The sequence below is a fragment of the Hippichthys cyanospilos genome, chromosome 18 (assembly GCF_059441005.1).
Source record: "Hippichthys cyanospilos isolate Australia breed blue-spotted pipefish chromosome 18, RoL_Hcya_1.0, whole genome shotgun sequence".
Lineage (NCBI taxonomy): Eukaryota > Metazoa > Chordata > Actinopteri > Syngnathiformes > Syngnathidae > Hippichthys > Hippichthys cyanospilos.
In genome coordinates, this window is record NC_142386.1 from 3,500,772 (window position 1) to 3,521,573 (window position 20,802).

Here is a 20,802-nt window from a genome sequence, read left to right on the forward strand (position 1 = left end):
GGCTTGCTGCTGCCTAACCCAGCTGACTTTTGACACCTTGAACTGGTTGCCAGCCAATTACAGTGCACATAGGAACGAACAATTCGCTTACCCAATCACACCTAAGGACAATTTAGAGCAGGGGTGTCAAACTCATTTTTAGAATGGGCCACATTGTAGTTCTAGTTTCTGTCAGGGGGCCGGTATGACTGTGAAGTCAAATCTTTTTTAAATGCTTTTGTAAAACACGCACCAAGTTTTGAAATCAGAGGCCGCCAAAAACTGATTGTGAATGAAAAAATGCTTGTATTTTCTCCACAGATTTTTAAAAGTTAAAGACAACTTGCAAATTTGCTATTTTAGCCAGAAACTTGAAGTCAAATCAGCATTTCGCGGGCCACAAAAAATGACACGGAGGGCCGGATTTGGCCCCCGGGCCTTGAGTTTGACACCTGTGATTTAGAGTGTCGGGTACACCTACCATGCATTTTTTTTAAATGTTGGAGGAAGCCAGAGCGTTGGGAGAGAAGCCACACAGGCACGGGGAGAACAAGCAAACTCCACACAGGAGCGGAAAATGAACTCCGGACTCAAAACTGTCCGTAACTTTTAATTTAAGTACAGTGTAAAATGTGCAAATAAATTACGTTTGGCACATTGCCGATTTAATTCCTTAAGTATGAGTTTTATGGTACAGATTTTTTTGGGAGTGAAAGGGTTACAAAAAGGACCATGTTCAGAAGCATTTGACAGTGACCTACTTGCTTGCTGTCAGTCACCATTTGTAACAATCATAATCCTTTGACCCAAGTAAAATACGACGCCGTGTGGGATACTCTACTTATTTAGCCATTTTCAGGTGTAAAATCATATTTGAAATTCAACCGCAGAAAACGTCCTGCTCAGTGACTCCATCTGATGGCTGACCGTGATCCTTGAACTCGATGTCGCCTCTGAGCCAGATTAACAGCGGCCCTTCTTTTGATGTGACTCACCTGATTCCTCCCACTCCATCCCACTGAGCTCCACAGTCAACCTGCCACACTTCTGCCGCACGTCTATTGTGCTGGCTCAAGTGATTCTTCAGCTCAGCAATTTGACTGCAGATTAGCCACTGACATGGCACTTTTGCACTTAACACCCGCACAATCCAATGTTAGCTTTATTCTGCTTTTACATGCATTAAAATTCAGTTTTGATTGGCACTAATACGTAAATGTGTTCCTCTTGCAGGTTTTGCTATCCTCCAGGCAATCATGGAGTCGGCCGTAGCTAACAACTGGCAGGTGACCGCCCGCTCCGTGGGGAACATCGTGGACCCCATCGAGTATCGGCGCATCATCGAGGAGATGGACCGGCGGCAGGAGAAACGTTTCCTGGTCGACTGTGAGGTGAACAGGATCAATTCCATTCTGGAGCAGGTAGGGAGCTTACTTGACCGAGTTCATTGCAAGTTGGATGATGTCATGGGTTTCATTTAGAGCGCGGGGTTAAAGTGGTGCAAGTTTCTTATTATTTGCTGTTCTTTGTTTGAAGTCGACGATGCTTCAGGCAGAAGGGGTGGAGGAGGGGGAGTTAAACAAGCTCCTCATATTAGTTTCCTTGGCGAAATGCTGTTTTCCCACATGAGTCACACTGGCTGTTTGTTCAGTGCGCATTGGAGAATATGTACCAGAGATACAATGTAAGGAAAGATTTTTGTCCTACAGAATAGATTCGCTTGCATTTTTGCCAAGGGCGAGGCTTGTTTGCTTCGCGTATTTTCCACACTGTAAGTCGCACCGCATTATAAGGCGCATAGAATAGAAGCTGCAAAAGTGGTTGCGTTACGCATGAACAGATAAATCAGTCAAACTTTATTAAATATCTCTTGATTACATCAAAAGACTGTTTAGATCAATGCCAAGAGCAATCAAGAGTTTATAGCATTATAAGGCGCATAGAATAGAAGCTACAGTGCCTAAGGTAGAACATTATACCTTTCAATGCTCATTTTAACCTTTTATTCATATTCATCTGTTTGCTGGCACATTTATGTACAGAAAAAGCCTCTGACCTTTACGTCAGCATCAATAATCTTGATTTATTAGGGAATGTATATGCAACAGCAAGGCACATGTTCATTAATTAAGAGACTCAGTGAATGATCCACGGATGAACGGATGAGGACCCATGCGAGGCGGCGTCCTCGCGGGTTCACGTCAAAGTGAATTTGACACGAGAGCCAGAATTTCGACCGAGACAGAATACGAGAGCGGAAGTAGAAAGTCTTTATACACGAAAATCAACAACAGCGCCAGCCTTGGGAAAATAGACTCGGAAAATATACATGGAAAATTGGACTCAGTAAACTAGATTATAAAATGAGAAGACGGCTTAATTTGACGGTTTGAGAGGTGGACCTATTGACGTTTTTTTTCTGACCTTGGTTGCATCTTAATTTTCCCTGACTGGAGGGAATATATTAGCAACAGCGTGGCCCTTGTTCATTAATTACCAAAGTCCCATAATTGATTCATAACCCGTCTGATGTGAACCCGGTCTCTCATCCCATCAGCGCACCAAAATAAATCTTGTTTACTGTTTTTTTTTTGATGGGTGACTCACTGAATTGTACGCACTGTACCTTTAACCCTTGGGTGTCAATGGTACTTTGCCATCAAATACATTCCATTTGCAAGATCAATGGCCCAAATTGGGTCGATTTGACACCAAGAGGTTAAAGTATTACAAAACTAGATTTTTTTTTTTCTCATGTAGGGTTTATGTCCCAATTATAGTGGTTAATTTGGTAATTAAGAATAAAAAAAAGAACAAAAGAGCAATCAAGAAATAATGCACAAGAGGGGGCATGTACTAACCAACCTTTTCAAAATGAATCCAGTTCCAGGTTCTGAGGCTGAAATTTGTGACAAAAGTGTGATGATCGCAGATATGTCTGAATGTGAACGTTTATTGTTTCTGGAATACTACACATGACCAAATATTAACTCATTCAATGCCAGGGACGTATTTTCACTTTTTTTTTTAAAGAGTCCATAAATTCAATCCCAGATACTTAAATCTTGGTTTAATACATATCTGGAAATTAATGTCTTTAATGTAATTAAGAATCGGTTTATTACTTAAGTACTTGGGATTTAATGTACTTTGGACTCCTAAAAAACATGAAAGTATGTACCTGGCATTGAATGATTTTGACCGGGAAATAAATGAAAATAAATAACAATATTAACGCCCCACTTAACCAGATATTAATACCAATTTCTGGCGTGCCAGAAAAAAAAAGAAAAATCATAATAACTTTTTAGTATTGTTCATGGGTCGAGCAAAATACGGAAGCGGGCCGGATCCGGCCCGCGAGCCGTATTTTGGGGACCGCCGCTTACTGGATTATTAAAACAGCTGTAAATTAATTTGGTAATATTTATCAATTCATTGACTAATCTTTACTGCGACGTCGTCACAAAAAATCTGCTGATTGACAAAAAACTAAACACGTAAGTAAACATGACATCTCCGGAGGAGGCAACTATCCCATCAGATGATTGCGGCGAGCGGTCACGCCCGCGTTGCCTTCAAGCGAAGCCTCGTAAGTCACCGCCTGACATCCCAGCGTCTCCTCCAAAGCGCACTTTGGTCCGGCGAGAACAATTCCTTCCATGAGCTGTGACATCAACACTTTCTTTAATGTAATATCAGCTCCAAATGTAAGTAGGACACACTGTCCCATAACAGCAACAACAATGAGCTTACTATAAATAGCCTCTCCTCCTAGCCAGAGGGAAGATCTCGCACAAAGGCTGGAGTGAGCAAACAGCCCGGATCACGCAGGCGTCGGAAAGCAACCGTTACGCACGTGATCGGGAATCGCTATTCGGGCCTCGTTAAAATTGCTACGCAACTCCTCGTTTGCTCTACGGGTATGTAAACATAATGCGAAACCAACAAGAAGGAAGACAAGGGGGCTTTTATTCACGAGGAGAGCAGACAGAAATGTGTGCAGTTCACCGATCTTCTACAATTCTATATACACACCTGTCACAAATGGAAACCACGTAAACAGTTTGATTGTGGGGGATGTAGGTGTGAGTACATGCTGCTATCTTCTGGAACATAAAGACCGACCCCATGCTGTTCTGCCATTTGGTCGGGTCGCTGCACCTTCTTTCTTCTTACAGTTACAGAAGACATGTCTCCTCACACTTTCTTCACAAACTACTCCAAAAGAAAATATCCATCCAATATCCAATCAATTTGCGGGGACCTTGTTTGTTTTAAAGTGGCTTTTTCGTCTTGATTTGACTTTCATTTCAGTCGTATCTTCATAATTGGCTGTCAATCAAATCTATCTTTGCAAAGGTCCCAGCAACTGCAAATAATAAATACCGACAAATACCAGATTGGAACATTTTAATTGCCGTCGAGTCTTACAAAATATGAAATATTTCACAGTGATACCAGGGCTATTGTTTGCGGGACCAAGATGGCTTCCTTCCTTCCCGATTGGCTGTTATTGTGTTTAGCATAACCCGATCCGTTTTTGGCAGTTCACATCCAATTCCCTGGTATTTTTTCTTGTACAAAAGCAATAATTAGCTGCCTACTGAAAAAAAAGGCCATTATCAAACGCTGGCAATGTGAAGAAGGCAGCTGACAGAGTTTCAGCGTACCAAAGAGAATTTTCCATCACTGGCTCGGGAGGCAAATCCTATTGAAGACGCTCGGGCTCGCATCCAGCTCGGCGCTATACTCCGCCTCCATTTTGCGTAATTAGATGCGATTCCATTGGGAATATTCAGACTGCGGCCACACGTCAAATAGCAAACCTGCGCGTTCGCATATGGACAAAACTAAAGGTTGCAGCTAGCAATTGGGGCTCGTCTCAAATAGAAACTAAGGTAAAGGCCGTCAAAATAAAAGTATGACCTTTTTTTGTTGTATATCTTCCGCCAAACATACAATATGTTCGTATATCTAAAAAAAACTTTAGTTAAAGGTTTCTCTCAGTAGTTTAAAAATAATGTCACGTTTTTAAATCAATCCCATATCTTAATGTTTCTATTTTTTATTCTCTTATGAGCACTTATGTACAAGTCTGCTGTAAAAGGTTTTTTTCACAAGGAAACTGAGTGTTTTTTTTTTCCCCCCTCTGTCATCGTTCCAGTGACCCCCAGCAGCTTTCTGGCTCTTTCAAGCACTCAAAGAAAGCAGTGATCTCAGGGGACCATGAAACTAGAGCATCAGGATCCTAAAAATATTTGTTATGCCCGCATGCTTTTTTCCCGCTAGAACAAATCCACTAATAGAAGGCGAGATCAAGCTCATTCCTAAGACAAAACGAAAGGTCCCATCTCAAGCTATAAGGTGCCCTGGATTACAAGGCGCAGCTTCAGTGAATGGCCTATTTTAAAAGTCTTTTCTTATGTAAGGCACCCCGCATTATAAGGCGCGTAGAATAGAAGCTACAGTCGTGGCCGGGCTGAAGAAGTCCCTTTCAAAGTATAGATTTTGAGTTTGAACTTCTGTTTTACAAGCCAATAGGGGAACTCTCCAGTAGTAAACATCCTGTAGTCCAGTGCAGTTTATCTGCAGTTATTTGATTGGCCACTAGAGGGCAATCTCCTGGTAAACAAAGGGAGACAAAAGAAGACACAGTCAAAGTATTGATTGATTTTGACTGCTGTTTTAGTCACCAGTAGGAGGCACTATCTACTAGTAAACACAATCAGGCACGTTACTGTCGTGTTGGGGCAATAATTTAACAATCCGAGTGTGTCGCAGTGTTCTGTTAAGAGTATGTTGTTGCCGCTGTAAACCAGACAGTTTGAAAAAGTTGAATTAAAACCAAAACTTCCATGGACCATCTTTCTGCATAAATATCTGATCTTACAACCTTTGGCTTAAATTCTGGTGCAGTTTATAGTCTGAAAAATACTTTTCAACACGTATCATTCAAAACCGAATCATATCTTTGAAAGAGTTTTGTGGAATATTGTGAAGGAATAATTCAAGTAATTGCTTGGAAAGATGCTCCGGGCAGTTGAAATGATTGCATTGCCTGACTGTGCTCTGCGGGGGTGTACAGAAAGCGAAAAAAAATAAAAAATACCACCTCCACAATGCCATTTTTAAGCTCTGTTACGGAAAAAAAAACAAAAAAAACGGCACAGTCGCAATACAGAGCGAGGAAAGGCATGTTTGCAAAGGATGCGTTGGCCCGTTGAAGAAGTTTTGCTGCTAATTAGGAGGCAGTGAGACGGGGGCTCACCGGGGGGGGGGGGCAGTTTTGCTGCAGCCTTGACCTTATTTCACTTGTTGAAGTTAATGGAAAGGAGCAGGCTGTGTCATCATGGCGTCTCGCCTCACACTCGCATGTTCAAATGTGCTCACAAGTTTCCCTGCAAATGTCACTCCTCTCTCATTGTATTCTTTCCATCTTTGTTCCAGAAAACTAAAAGGTCTTTGTTGTCCAATCTTCAAACAGTTTTCAGCGTCGGGAGCTGTGATTCACCGAATATTTTTTTGCTTTGTAGGTGGTGATTGCGGGAAAAAACACCAGAGGATACCACTATATCCTTGCCAACCTGGTGAGAAATGAGCCAACAGAACACAGTAATACTCATAACAACTTATCGCAGTTCAAATGCAAGTGTTATCTTAGCGTATTTTATTCAGCAAATCCAGAAGATAGATTGTGTACTTCTGGAAAACTGTCAATGTTGACAACGCACATCCATTTTCAACCTAAAAGAAATACAAGAAAAAACGTTTTGCAAAGGAGTCAGTTATGTGAGAAATTGCATCATGTTCCAATTAATTTGTTCTTGGTTTGAAAAGGAAAACGTTGTTTCTGTCGCGGCATTTAAAAAAAAAAAGCATTAGGTTTGCCGCTCATTTATAAGTGACTCTCACAATTCGATTCCGATTTTAGGGTCTCCGATTCGATTCAGAATTGATTTTCGATTCAGAACGATTTTCAATTCAAAATGCTATGATTCGATTCAATTAAAAATGAATTCTGCCTCAATCTATAGATGTGCAAAGAATTATCACACTAGTCCAGACTGCAGGGAAACAGTATTTTTTTTTTTAAAGCTTTAATTTGTAAGGAACATGCCGTTTCCCATTAAAATAGCACAGGGAAACTTATACTCTTTGTAGCTGAAAAATATTCCACTGAAAAATGTGAAATTTTTGGTATGCGTGAAATGTGTTACCAAGGTGAATAGAATGAGCTGAATCATTTCAATTTCTAAGGGAAATAAAGTCATCTGTTTTGATTCACCTCACATTGAAAATTAATGGGGTTTTTTTTGCGGGAATGAAATAGTAAAATTGTGAAAAACTGGAAAATCTGTGACACGGAAAAATTGGTAGCTTGGATGATTTGACTTTTCTGAATATGCTGGATTTGGAATGAAGTGAATCGGATGAAAATTTTTCAAGAGAGACGAATGAGTGGTTGTAATTAGGCTGAGGCCTTCAGCTTTCACACAATCAAATAATAAATCGTAACATGTTTTTTTGAATCCGCTTGTGTTGTTTTGACCTGCAGGGCTTTTCCAACATGAGTTTGGACCGGGTCTTTTCTGGTGGAGCCAACATCACCGGCTTCCAGATCATCAACCCAGACAGCGCCATTGTGCAGCAGTTCCTCCAACGCTGGGAGCGTCTTGACGAAAGAGAATTTCCAGAAGCGAAAAACACTCCACTGAAGGTCCCAGAACACTGAACGTTGCATCCAACTCAGTCTTTTGTCTTCCCTCTCAAATAACCGTGCGATGGTTCCTGGCGTGTCGCAGTACACATCGGCGCTGACCCACGATGCCATCCTCATCATCTCCGAGGCCTTCCGCTACCTCCGGCGCCAGCGTGTGGACGTGTCCCGCAGGGGAAGTGCCGGCGATTGCCTGGCTAATCCCGCTGTGCCCTGGAGTCAAGGCATTGACATAGAGAGAGCCCTGAAAATGGTGAGCACGGTCACAGGCCCGTTTCCGCGCGATTCTCATTTTGTTTGATTGTTTCGGACGCGTTCGCTGATCTCAAATAATCATCGTCAGAGATTGAAAGGATAAAACTCTTTTGAGAATACTTGCCGAATACTTCCTGCTTATTGCAGTCTAGAACCGAGGGAACACGCGCTAGGCATTGTGATGTGTAATTACTGCATTTCTTCGAGTACAAGTCGAGGTTTTTTTTCCTCATTTTCCAACCCCATATGACGGGGGTCGACTAAAACAGACCCATTTTTTTCGCATATCATCAATTCTAATGTAATAATGTGTCAATTACAAGGCTTAAAATAATTATATAGACAACTAATGATTGACAGATCGGCAAAAAAGAACACCTTCACGGTTCAGTTTTGCGTTGTGGCGTTCCTAATTTTGTGAGTGAACCGAGTCAGGTTTTCAAGCTTTCTTTTGCTGTACCCGTCAGGTCCAAGTTCAAGGCATGACGGGAAACATCCAATTCGACACATTCGGACGAAGAGCTAACTACACGATCGACGTGTACGAGATGAAGTCAGGAGGACCTAGGAAGGTACGTCACTCGTCAACCCAGGCGACCCCAGAAGTCACTAAATTATAAATTGTAATATCAGTTGAAGTTTCTGGACTAGAAAAAAAAATCTTAACAGCAATCAGCAATCGAATCACCTCGCTGAGCTTTATTAACTTTAGCATGCTAACGTTTCATGCTAGCGCGAGTTATTGTCTAAGAATTTAGACATTTGAACCTTTATAAAAGGTTTAAATCACGTCACCATGACGTTTGAGCGCCTTTCAAGGCGATGGGCTCACCGTTAACGTCGGGTAACGTTGCGCGGTGGATTAAGTATTAAAAGTGAGCTCGGTGAGCAGGTCATGCGGACTTTTTATAAGATGGCCGACCTCTACTCTCGAAGGACTCCGTATCCTGTCATCATGTCCATCTGTTCCCGGCAAATGACCCATTAAAATGCAACAACACGAAATAGCCCAGTTACTGATGCTCCAGCAGCGCATCAGTCTCTCGTCCGTTGTCCTCGGTATCCTTGAGGAGAATGTGAAATCCGCCGCGCACGCGGCAAACGTTTACTTTGGATTTCAACGAAGCAATAACCGTCACTCCTTTATCGGCGGCGAGACGGTGACAAACATTTCGAAATCGACAGCGGACGGACACTGCGTGGTGATGACGTGTAAAAGGACAAGGGCACGCATATCCGTTGAAGGACTTGAACGCTACAGTTTTGGGTTGTTCTTTCGAATAAACGTTGCCCTGGGACGAACCGGAAATCAGTCCGCAGGATAGCTTCTGTGGGGGAACAAAACTGCCCAAATTGAGAATAAATAATTACAGGGCAAATAAAAAAAAGAGTAGAAATGAATATAGGTGGAAATAAAAACTGAAATGTAAATGTGTTCTTTATTTGATTTGAATGTGAAGATGCAGACAGCATTGAATTCAATTGAAGGGCGGTCCTAAGTGTGTTGAAGACCCCTATTGGTTAATCGAGTAAACGAGACCACGCCCTTATTTTAATAACATTTCAGGCGTGCATTGTCTTAAAAAGAAATCAAATAAATAGAGCAGGAAGTTTTTATTTATGGTTTACTTCTATCCATATATTTATTGTTTTATTTTATTGACATGTTTATTTTGGACTTTTAAATTATTTTTTATTTTAGTATTTATTTTACATATATATTTTATGCTCTTGTGTCTTTTTAATTTTTGAATCTTGTTTTTAATTTTTATTTTTTTATTTATGTGTTTTTTAAGTTTTTGGGAATGTATTTATAGTGATTTTTATTTTCACATCCCTTTGTTTTTTACTTTTGTTTATTTGTATGTCCTAGTTTTTTCCATTTATTTTATTTATATTTATTTTTTCAAGTTATATTTATTGACATCCATTTTTAGATTTACATGTATGTATTTGTTTTTGTTTACTTATTTATTACATTTAATTCATATTTATCCCTCTTCATTTTTGTTTTATCTATGCTTAATCTATAATCATGTTTGTTTTAACTTGCATTTATATGTTTGTCTATTTATTCATTTATTTATTTGAGCAGTTTTGATCCCCCGTAACCATAAATCGGTGTCGATAGATTGATTAAAATTTTTTTGTTATATAAAAAAATATATAAAAATATATATAAATATATAAAAAAATATAAAATATAAAAAATATATAAAAAAATATATAAAAATATATATAAATATATATAAAAAATATATAAATATATAAAAAAAATATATAAAAAATATATAAAAAATATTAAAAAAACAAACAATCAAATTATTATAAAATAACCTTTTTCTATTTCCATAATTTAATATAGTCGTACTCGTCCAGATTACGAAATGAAAGTAGTTAAAAGAGAACAAAAGGGCCAATTATTTGTGATAGTGTAGTCATTGTTACAGTTTTTCTCAGTCATGACTTTGTGTCGTATGTGGACATTTGAATGTTTTGAAACATTTAAGCGGACTTCAGAGCTTGCACATCCACAAGAAGGTAAGACACTTTTTACCCTATGTACAGTTTCGTGAAATAAAACAACATATTTAGATTTTACAACTGACCCCAACTGTCTGAACATGTTAGTGTTTTCTCTTTATATTCCCTTGTATTTTTTTTATTACGTGTTGCTTAATTTCAAGTTCCAGTTTCAAACACATGAATATAAGCGCGATGTAACCGAAAACGGGAGGAATCACAAAAACAAATCCCGCACGAATGAAAACAGTCCTTAAAACAGCTTAAAAATTGAAGACCTTACGATTCCAGCACATAACAAGAGGAATCGGAAAAAAAAAAAAAAAAGCTTTGCTAGGGTTATATCACACTACTGAAGTGTGCGCGTTGTATTATTAGAGCAGCACAACGTGAAGTTTGTCTTAGTGGACCCGTGCTGCTTTCTGCTTATGTAAGAGAAGATTTGCCGAGCCGCGAATAGCTTCCTCCTACTCAACTGAAGCGAGGCCCAGGTGAAGTCAGCGCTCTCTAAAAGGCCGTACCATCGCCGTATTGCCAGCATCTCAGATTCAAAATCCTGAGGAAATTCTATAAAAGCCACAATAGCGCTCAAAGTCTTTTTTTTTTTAAGCACACAAAGACAACACAATGCGAAAACGCTCTTTGATCTCACATGAATAATCAAATGTGGTTGAATCATATCATATTTGTTGTTGTTTTTTTAATTGAAGGTCAATTGAAAAAGATTCATGAAATAAAATGAAAAATGTCATCTTATAATGCGGACTGCCAAAGTTAAAGCGTTAACCTTGGAGATTAATTTAGATTTTATAACGTTATAATGTTAAATATTGAAAAAAAATGTAAATCCAGCTAACTTTAGCCTCCTAATATATATATATATATATCTATATATCTATATATAGATATATATATATATAGATATATATATATATACGTTTATATATATATATATATATATATATATATATATATATATATATACGTTTATATGTATAGCTAGCTAGCTAGCTAGCTAGATAGATAGATAGATAGATAGATAGATATAGATTAGGGTTGGGCACTGACTCATTTTAAAAATCATAGAAAAATCATAGAAATGGTGAAATTGAATATATATATATATTAGGAGGAGGTTGATATTAAGTCTGCTATGTAATAACTGTCCCCATCTGTGTTGTTGTTTTCAGATCGGCTACTGGAACGAGTACGAAAAATTTGTATTTATAACGGATCAGCAGGTCACCAACGAGTCGTCTTCTGTGGAAAACCGAACAATTGTGGTCACTACTATTATGGTACACTCTCAAGCGGGTTTTAAGTGTTTCACCACAAGATTTCTGCCACTCAAGGTCAAGGTGTCCATTGTTGCAATCTGTCCTGGGAGGGTAGAACTTTTTTTCTTTTGAGTTGCTTTCCATCCACTCACTACATGTTGAAACAGTCGACTCACAAAGAGTGTTTCAACTGTATCCGTGTGGGTGTCAAAGCATTTTGGTTTTGTTATATTCCAGTGGGCTGTTGTAGTAGTGACATCACAATAACGGCATTGGTAACCATAAGCATAAGCCATAAACTCCTATTCACGTTCGGGGCGTACGTAAGTAACGGTGTTTCCCGTCTCGTGGGGTAAATCGCTCAGTGACGGAAACGTCCAAGCAGATCTTCCCAGAGGTCATAAGCGGCCGAAGGCGGCCCGCCCTCGGTTGCTTATCCCCGCCCGAAATAAACGTCAAATTCGCCCCTTGAGGTTTAGGGCCAAAATACGCTCTGGTTTAAGGTCGAGTGTGGCATCGTCGGGCCTCTTTAAATGTAAAATAAGGTACGCCTTATCTTACATTTAAAATCAGGGCCCGTCCTCCTTCTGACTTTGTCTACTATGTTTGCATCCTAGGCAAATTCAGAACACCGTCTCGAAAGGTCGCACTGTCAACCCTCAGCGCGTTCTTTTCTAGTCTGTTTTTGTCATTCTTACTATTTTTATCGCAGTCGTCTCATATGTTACGCTTCTGTCCGACGTCCCGCCGGAAAATATCGGCAGAATTGGAGATAAAACATGACATAAAACTCCATTTCCTAAAATAACTGTCATTTCAATCTCATCCAATGAGATTTGACCGATCCAATCGGATTTTCCATGTTAAATTTCATTTTCTGACACAATCCGGGTCAATTTTAGTATTATTGAGTATGCCCTTGTAGTATTCGTATTAGGTGACGAAATACTCATTCAGGGCAATCACGAAAAGAAAAAACTACGTACTAAGTTGTTGCAAACAGACATAACGACCATGTTAATAAAGGGCAAAATCGTCAAAGTATTTATTTTTATGTAACTGTCATTTAATGAAGTAAAAATGCCTCTGGGTCAATATGACCCAGAAATGTGTGCATTTATACATAAGTGTCAACAACTCTGTTTTTTCTGTTTTTTAATGGAAACACACTCACAAGGTAACAAAGACAATAATTCATTAATATCTGTGTGTTACCTTTCTTTCTCTGGAATAGTAATATCCTCCCGGGTCAATTTGACCCTGTGTCATGCACGATCGTCCAAAAGCTTCAGAAGCTTAATTTGTGTATAATCCAACGAACTAACAAAACTTGAGATTCCTTTGTTTCTCCCTCTGAAACAGCAAGGATATATTCGAGTCATTTTTACCTGTGTTTTTTTTTCTCTGGGTCAATATGACCCGCATTTATTCAAAAGTGTCAAAAGTTTCTTTATTTTTTTAATTGGAAAAACACTCACAAAGTAAGGCAATACCTAATTTATACCTGTTTGTTACATTTGTTTCTCTAGAATAGTAATAACATCCTGGGTCAATTTGACCCGGGGCCATACGTAACTATCTAAAAAGCTTCGGAAACTTATATCGTTTATAGTCCTGCTGACTATTAAAGCTCGAGAGTCCTTTTTGTCCCTTTCAGAAAGAGCAATAATATTCTTGAGTCATTTTGACCCGGGTTTAGAAACGCTTTCAACTTTAACACGGGTCAGTTTGACCCACAAGGTAACGGGAGGGTTAAACACCAAAAGACAATAAATAGCAAAAGCCATAGCGGAAGGTCTATTTTGAAATTGGCACCCGAGTGTCTGCAACGTCCATTCTGTCACTGACGTTTACTTTACGAAGCGGACGAGTGCTCTGTTCGGCTTGCCCCGCCCCCCTCATGTCCTATGCAATCCAACCCCTGCCCCCTCCCCCACCCCACCCCCTCCCAAGAAAAGTATAGCTTTAGTGCGAGGGCGCCCCGATGTCCTGCTTCCTGCGCTACTTTTTCTGCTGGCCCACTTGGCCTGTTCACTGCAGCGGCGGCCCGCTTTATTTTGTGTTGCCCCTCCCCCTCACCTCCTCTTTGCGTGGCTGAAAGCTGGCCCACAGTGTGTTTCTCACTTCTGCTCGCACCCACCCCGCAGCATGCGTGCATGCCCGTGTGTGACCGCTGAGGTCCAACCATGCGATGCCCGTTCCATCATCTCAAACTGTGTCTGATTAACAGGAAGCGCCATACGTGATGTACAAGAAAAACTATATGCAGATGGACGGGAATGACAGATACGAAGGCTACTGTGTCGATTTAGCGTCCGAAATCGCAAAGCACGTGGGGATCAAATATAAGCTGTCGGTAGTTCCCGATGGGAAATACGGAGCCAGAGATCCGGAGACCAAGACGTGGAACGGGATGGTGGGTGAACTGGTTTATGGGGTAAGTTATACTTTTGTGTACTCTTTGTTTTGACGCCTGAGATTCTCAGAAAATTTGACATTTTTATGTACCTTATTTTTCGGACGAGAAGCCACAAAACTTTTTTCTCACAATTTGAGCCCTGCGATTTATTAAGTACAACATTAGGCTGGCATAATTACTTTAACCCTTGTGGCATTATGTTACTAATGATAGAAATTCATTTAATTTTTTTTTTTTATGATATCAGAAAATATGAGGAAAAATAAGACTGGGGAGCTGAAATTTCCAGCAGGTGATTAAAATATGTAAAATTTCATAATGCGACGATTATGACATTTCTATGTGATTGCGACTGCACATCCAAGATTTTGTATACAAAAATAATAATTGTCCAAAATTTGGACCATGTAAAACCATTGTAATTACAATTTTGAGGTGGAATTTAATAAGATTTATTACATTGATTTTCTTGCCATTTTTACAGCATTCCATTGGGCGGCGGTCAAACTATGTCAGCAAACAAAAATTTCTTTGTTGACTCGTGTCTCACCTCAAGACACTAGGTGGCGGTAGAGTCTTAAAGTGTCATAATTACTTCACAAGCTACAAAGACAAACAATACCATTTATATATTTTTTTGTGGGCGTTAATAAATTTATTCTACACATGTATGGCTATAACTGATGCCGCTGAACAATTTGAGTGGTTGAAGGTAAAAAAATATTCCTAAATAACTTTAATTAACTTTTAAATAACTTTAATTAATTCAAAGAATTTGACTAAAAAGCGTTTCCAAAATTCTGGAATAAAATGCTATGTGTGTACTTTGCGAAATATGTGCACAAGGGTCAAACAAGCATGTGAATGCTTTTGTATAGCTTCCTCCGCCCGCGTTGTGTAGAAAAGCATAAGTGCGATTGGAAGGGATCGGTGTCGAGGTGAATCTCTAGGCTGATTCACATTTCAAGGACCGCCCACATAAGCTTCGCCACCCCTGTCTTCCAACCCTCTTACTTGATTCATAATGCCGAGTCGGATCGAGACAAAGGCAACCAACACAAATGCTGGTGACTCATCTTAGCCAGAGAGAAGATTTTCTCTTGCTTTTGCAGAATGTTCGAAGCTCCCGCATTTCAGCTTTATGCACCATTTGACGTAAAAGTCATCCGTGCATCTTTGCTTATATGCAAGGCCCAATTGTGACTCATTTTCAGCCCATTTTCAGAAGGCTCACTGCACATATTATTGGAGATTTTAAACACGTTAGCGGATCAATCGAAAATCCCAACATCGCTTGGACTTAACGAAATTAAATGTGCTTACTTGATCGCAATCGGTGTTTATTTAAACAAGTATAAATACATGAAATGCACGAAAAAAAACAGTAGATAACAGTACCAGCAGATTGAACCAAGATGGTTAAGCTAGCAACATTTCGTTAGCCAAAATGGTATTCAGCTGCTTGGCGACGCTGTAAGCTAATTTGGCATGAATTATGAAAAATATAATTACCCTACTAACACGCAGTGCCTTCATTAAAGGAGAACGAGCAATCGCTAAGGATGCTAATGCTAATGTGAAACGCAGTTGGGAAAAACAGAAAATATGAGAAAAAAATTAAAGGCGAACGAGCAATCGCTGGTTGATGGTTAAGCTAGCAACATTTCGTTAGCCAAAATGGTATTCAGCTGCTTGGCGACGCTTTAAGCTAATTTGGCATGAATTATGAAAAATATAATTACCCGATTAACACGCAGTGCCTTCATCAAAGGAGAACGAGCAATCGCTAAGTATGCTAACGCTAATGTGAAACGCAGTTGGGAAAAACTGAAAATATGAGAAGAAAAATCAAAGACGAACGAGCAATTGCTAAGTATGCTAATGCTAATGTGAAACGCAGATGGGAAAAACAGAAAATATGAGAAAAAAGTTAAAGGTGAACGAGCAATCCCTGATTGATGGTTAAGCTAGCAACATTTCGTTAGCCAAAATGGTATTCAGCTGCTTGGCGACGCTCTAAGCTAAATTGGCATGAATTATGAAAAATATAATTACCCGACTAACACGCAGTGCCTTCATCGAAGGCGAACGAGCAATCACTAAGTATGCTAAGGCTAATGTGAAACGCAGTTGGGTAAAACTGAAAATATGAGAAAAAAATCAAAGGCGAACGAGCAATCGCTAAGTATGCTAACGCTAATGTGAAACGCAGTTGGGGAACACAGAAAATATGAGAAAGAAAAATTAATGTTTTGAGCAAGGAAATCTTAATGAGGAAATGCTAGCTTTAATATCTTGAATTAAACATTCTTTTCTTATGATTTTTTTTGTTGCGCAACATATTTTTCCTTTTTTGTGACAAAAAACAAGAATATATTTGTTATTAAAAGCCTTTTCATACACTCACAAAATTGACTTTTTGCAGTGTAATAAGTCTCAAAATTATGTTTTTCAATTTTTTTTATTTTTTTTTAGAAAATCACAAATTGAATCAATGGCAGAAAACATTTTTTTTTCCCTTAACTCGTTTAGCCCTACATGCCTTATGTGTTGTAGTATTCAATCACAGTTATGGCATTCATAGTTTGGCATTAAATATCTTGTTAAAAAAATGCAGTCAGAGGCTTACAATATATAAAGTTTTGTGCAGGTAGTACATTTGTATGATGATATAGCAACGTGGCCCATCAGGGAATCATCCAGTTGTCCTGACCAGGGGTCCCCGACCTTTTTACCGGTCAACGCTTGAGATTTTTATCGTGGACCGGGGGGGCTGCCGCCTCAAAACGTACACAAATTCCGTTGAATAAACCTATCATACCTGAATTACAAATGCGATTCATGTCAATAAACGATGAGTATTTATCGATGCAAAACCTTTGCATATGCTAACAAACCAAAGGGAAATAGCTGGCACCAACGAAAACGCTAACGAGCTAAACACATACAAGGCAGCACTACATGAAATGCTAACATTAGCTAGCATGCACAGTCACAAGTTGCTGCATCAACAAACAAACTCATTTTGGGCATATCATCATAAAAGTGCGATTGACAGACACCCGCGGGCCAGATTTCGTGCGTGTCACCGACATTGTGAAGCCACGCCGTCCTTCCTCACTACGAAATGCAATATCAACAGCGGCCAGAGGCGGCGCCAAAAAACAACGATCAAGCCAAACAGCACAAATAAAGAATGAAGCGAATCAATTCCACATCAATATTTGAGGCCCGGTTGTTCGTCGGGGGACCTCTGGTCCCGACGGGCCACCCCACGCCCGCTTATTAGCCGAGCGCGACTTCGGGGCGACGCCTTCCGGTTTGCTCTAACGTGCACTGTGCCTGTTCCCACTTCCACAGAGAGCTGACATAGCAGTGGCTCCTCTCACTATAACGTTGGTACGAGAAGAAGTGATAGACTTCTCCAAGCCCTTTATGAGCTTGGGCATCTCCATTATGATAAAGAAGCCTCAAAAGTCCAAGCCGGGCGTTTTTTCCTTCCTGGACCCGCTGGCCTATGAGATTTGGATGTGTATAGTGTTCGCCTATATCGGGGTGAGCGTGGTGCTGTTCTTGGTGAGCCGCTTCAGTCCTTACGAGTGGCATCTGGATGAGAACGATGAGGCCAAAGACCCTCAGAGCCCCCCCGACCCGCCCAACGACTTTGGGATTTTTAATAGCCTGTGGTTCTCGCTGGGTGCCTTCATGCAGCAAGGATGCGATATCTCGCCAAGGTTGGTTGTCGCCTTCCCTCTCTGCCGCCGCCTCTCATCATCTCTTTGCATTTTCCAGTCCTGAACATGCATCTCCATCCCGCCATGGTGCATATAGGTTATTTTGGCCGCCGCCCCCAGTACTAACGGCATGCCGTACTAAACCCGCTCACACCCTCCCGTCTTTGCGCATCTGTCGGATCCCGAGCAGCGTCCGCAAAATAACTCATATTCACCATGCTGAGGGCTGTAAAATGCACAGGGCTCATTTCATCGCAAAGTCCCCCGATTCCTCGTGACTCTTGGAGGGCTACCGCGTTTTTGCTGCATGTCCCATTTTACGGTCGTCGACTTGGTGCGTCACCCAAGTGACCGCGTTGGATTTTTTTTGGCCATCCGGGTCGGGTCCTCCATCCATGGCTTCATGTGACACCCCTGACCTCTTTCGCAAGGATTCTCAAGGAACGCTGATGAATGTTTCTGACCACTAAAAAAGTGAAGAAAGTTCCAGCAGCACTATTTACCCCCTGGGGGGAATTTTGACCCCACTCGGGCTTTATGATGTTTTTGATGCGTGATATCAAAGGAAAAGCATACAAAGCCCATGTCAGGCTCATTTACTGCCATTAAAAATGGGAACTGTTGTCCAGCACCCGCTCTGCTTCCTCTCGCCAGGTCGCTGTCGGGCCGCATCGTGGGAGGAGTGTGGTGGTTCTTCACGCTCATCATCATCTCCTCCTACACGGCCAACCTGGCCGCCTTCCTCACCGTGGAGAGGATGGTTTCTCCCATCGAGAGCGCCGAGGACCTGGCCAAACAGACGGAGATCGCCTACGGAACCTTAGACTCAGGCTCCACAAAGGAGTTCTTTAGGGTGAGTGCCGTTGTCGGCGTGTCGGCTTGCGTCCGGGAAAACAATCCGATCGTATTCATCGATGACCTCACATCTAAGGTTACGTTTCCTACATACAAACTCCCTAGAGCGGCGCTCGGCGTTGCAGATTGTTACTCAAGAATGACATCCAACGTATTTCACATCAAAGGGAAAGCATTGAAAAAAGGCACGAGGGAGCTGAAATTTCACCCACATACCGACAGCATGTCAAATTTCAACAATTTCAACTAAGAGTTGATTTTTTTTCCCCCTCATTTTAAGATTCCGTGTTTGGGGGTCGAATTATAACCACATAACTCAAAAGAGGACAGTTTTCCTACATATCTGTGTTTGAATAACATTAATACAAAAAAAACTATCGTGTCATTTACAATACTTAAAATTATATAACTTGATATATATACTATATATACTGGCACAAATACCATTAGATTTAATTAAATGCTCACAACAATTCTTCTTGTATAATGTGATTTCAAGCCCCGTGGAATAACTGTTGATTTTTTTTTCAAAAGGCTTAAATAATAATAATGGAGCAACATTGAAGTATCTGCACAAAAAAAATACCTCACCCATTATTTTGGGTAAAGCAAAAGTGATGTAGATTTGTTAGGTTGTGCGAGCTTGTCACAAAACAGCACCATGGAAACCCAACTCTGAGCTGAGTCTATATTTAGCCCTAAACTTGCGATGCTATCTCCCAACATACAGTGCTTACAAACTGTGCTCTCATTAGGGTGAAACTTGTTTGGTTCTGCAGCATTTTGACAAGTTTTGCAACTGAAAACAATTGAAAAATATTTTTTTTAAATGTAGTCATTGAAACACTGGCACATTTGGATTTAAAAAAAAAAGCAGCTATAGGTAAATTCAACCTCAGCAATACTTTGCTTTACTTGTAGTGTATGTGACAGATGAAGTTTAGACAAATGTTTATGACACCGTCTTCTATAGTTGCAGGGCAGGCAGTTATAAATGAGAACCGACATCCACCAATTGAGTGTCATGTAAAGCATGATAATGCCATCCGGTGGCCATGATTGCGAATTGCACTCTCATCCCCTTCATTAAACAACAAGTATTATTGTCGAGGGTTAAACCCCTTAGCTGGATTTGTTTACGTGTTACACTTATATTACCGTGTTGTGTTTCAATTGCATTGTAACTGTGGAACCACAGACATTGTGTTAACTTGATGTGTAAATATTAAAACAGAAAAATAAGTTACCATGAGTGCAATAGTAGACCAGCGCCTGACGAATGATGGACCAAAAAAAAAAAAAAATGTCAACTGCCGCTCTCATTTTTACAGGCGTACAAGAACGTGCCTGGCATTGAATGAATTAATAAAAAAAAAAAAAGGGTTGCCGACAAGTTTGAATCTTAATGTAATACCAAAAAGATAAATGTCTCGGCAGCAGTCGCGGCTGTCATCAGCGATTATTCTCACATAAAAAATGTTTACAACACATGATTAAAAACCGCGCATATGCCAAGTATGATTCACGTGGTATATCTCACAATCTGTTACCTTTGCGATGAATTATTTATGCATCAGACTCCTGCGTTCTTTCTTTCGACACCAAATACGCACGGAATACAAAAGAGCATCCGAGAAGACAAAACCTTCCAAAAAAACAAAAAAAAAAAGCTTCATCATTTCATGACGTCCCCTCCGCGCTTCCCATTATGGCGGGAAAATAAATGCGGCGGAGATTCCGAGCTTGGCCATTTTTCTGCCTGTCTGCCTTTCGGTTATGGCGCTCGTGCCGTAAGCAGCGCGGTGACAAACGGCCTCTTGGAGACATTTAGAGCTAATGAAAAGTTTTCCTCCGAGGCGCTGCTTCTTCTTCACTCGACTCCAGCAGAAGGTCACATTATCCCACTTTAATGCGGCATCGCTCAACCCTGAAACCAAAATACCCCGAGGCGGCTACCCAAGCGCTTGTTTGATGGAAATATCCCCGTGGTGAATCTTAACATAGGCGCAAAGGATGCCGTCAAAGCACTTCTTTTGTCCA

The 20,802-nt window shown here is 40.3% G+C and overlaps 1 protein-coding gene across 4 annotated transcripts in view; it reads left to right on the forward strand.

Moving 5' to 3' along the window:
• Positions 1–20,802, forward strand: part of LOC148408493 (glutamate receptor 3) — a 54,601-nt gene that overhangs the window by 22,584 nt on the left and 11,215 nt on the right. For all 4 annotated transcript variants that reach the window (XR_015868541.1, XM_088440371.1, XM_088440370.1 and 1 more), the window contains exons 4-12: positions 1,213–1,400; positions 6,516–6,569; positions 7,538–7,699; positions 7,785–7,952; positions 8,422–8,526; positions 11,668–11,775; positions 13,985–14,191; positions 17,534–17,907; positions 18,562–18,760. Coding sequence is in view for 3 of the 4 variants with exons in the window: in XM_088440371.1 (XP_088296497.1) it covers positions 1,213–1,400; positions 6,516–6,569; positions 7,538–7,699; positions 7,785–7,952; positions 8,422–8,526; positions 11,668–11,775; positions 13,985–14,191; positions 17,534–17,907; positions 18,562–18,760 (1,565 nt within the window). In the remaining variant the exon portion in view is untranslated. The remainder of the gene's footprint in view (positions 1–1,212; positions 1,401–6,515; positions 6,570–7,537; positions 7,700–7,784; positions 7,953–8,421; positions 8,527–11,667; positions 11,776–13,984; positions 14,192–17,533; positions 17,908–18,561; positions 18,761–20,802) is intronic.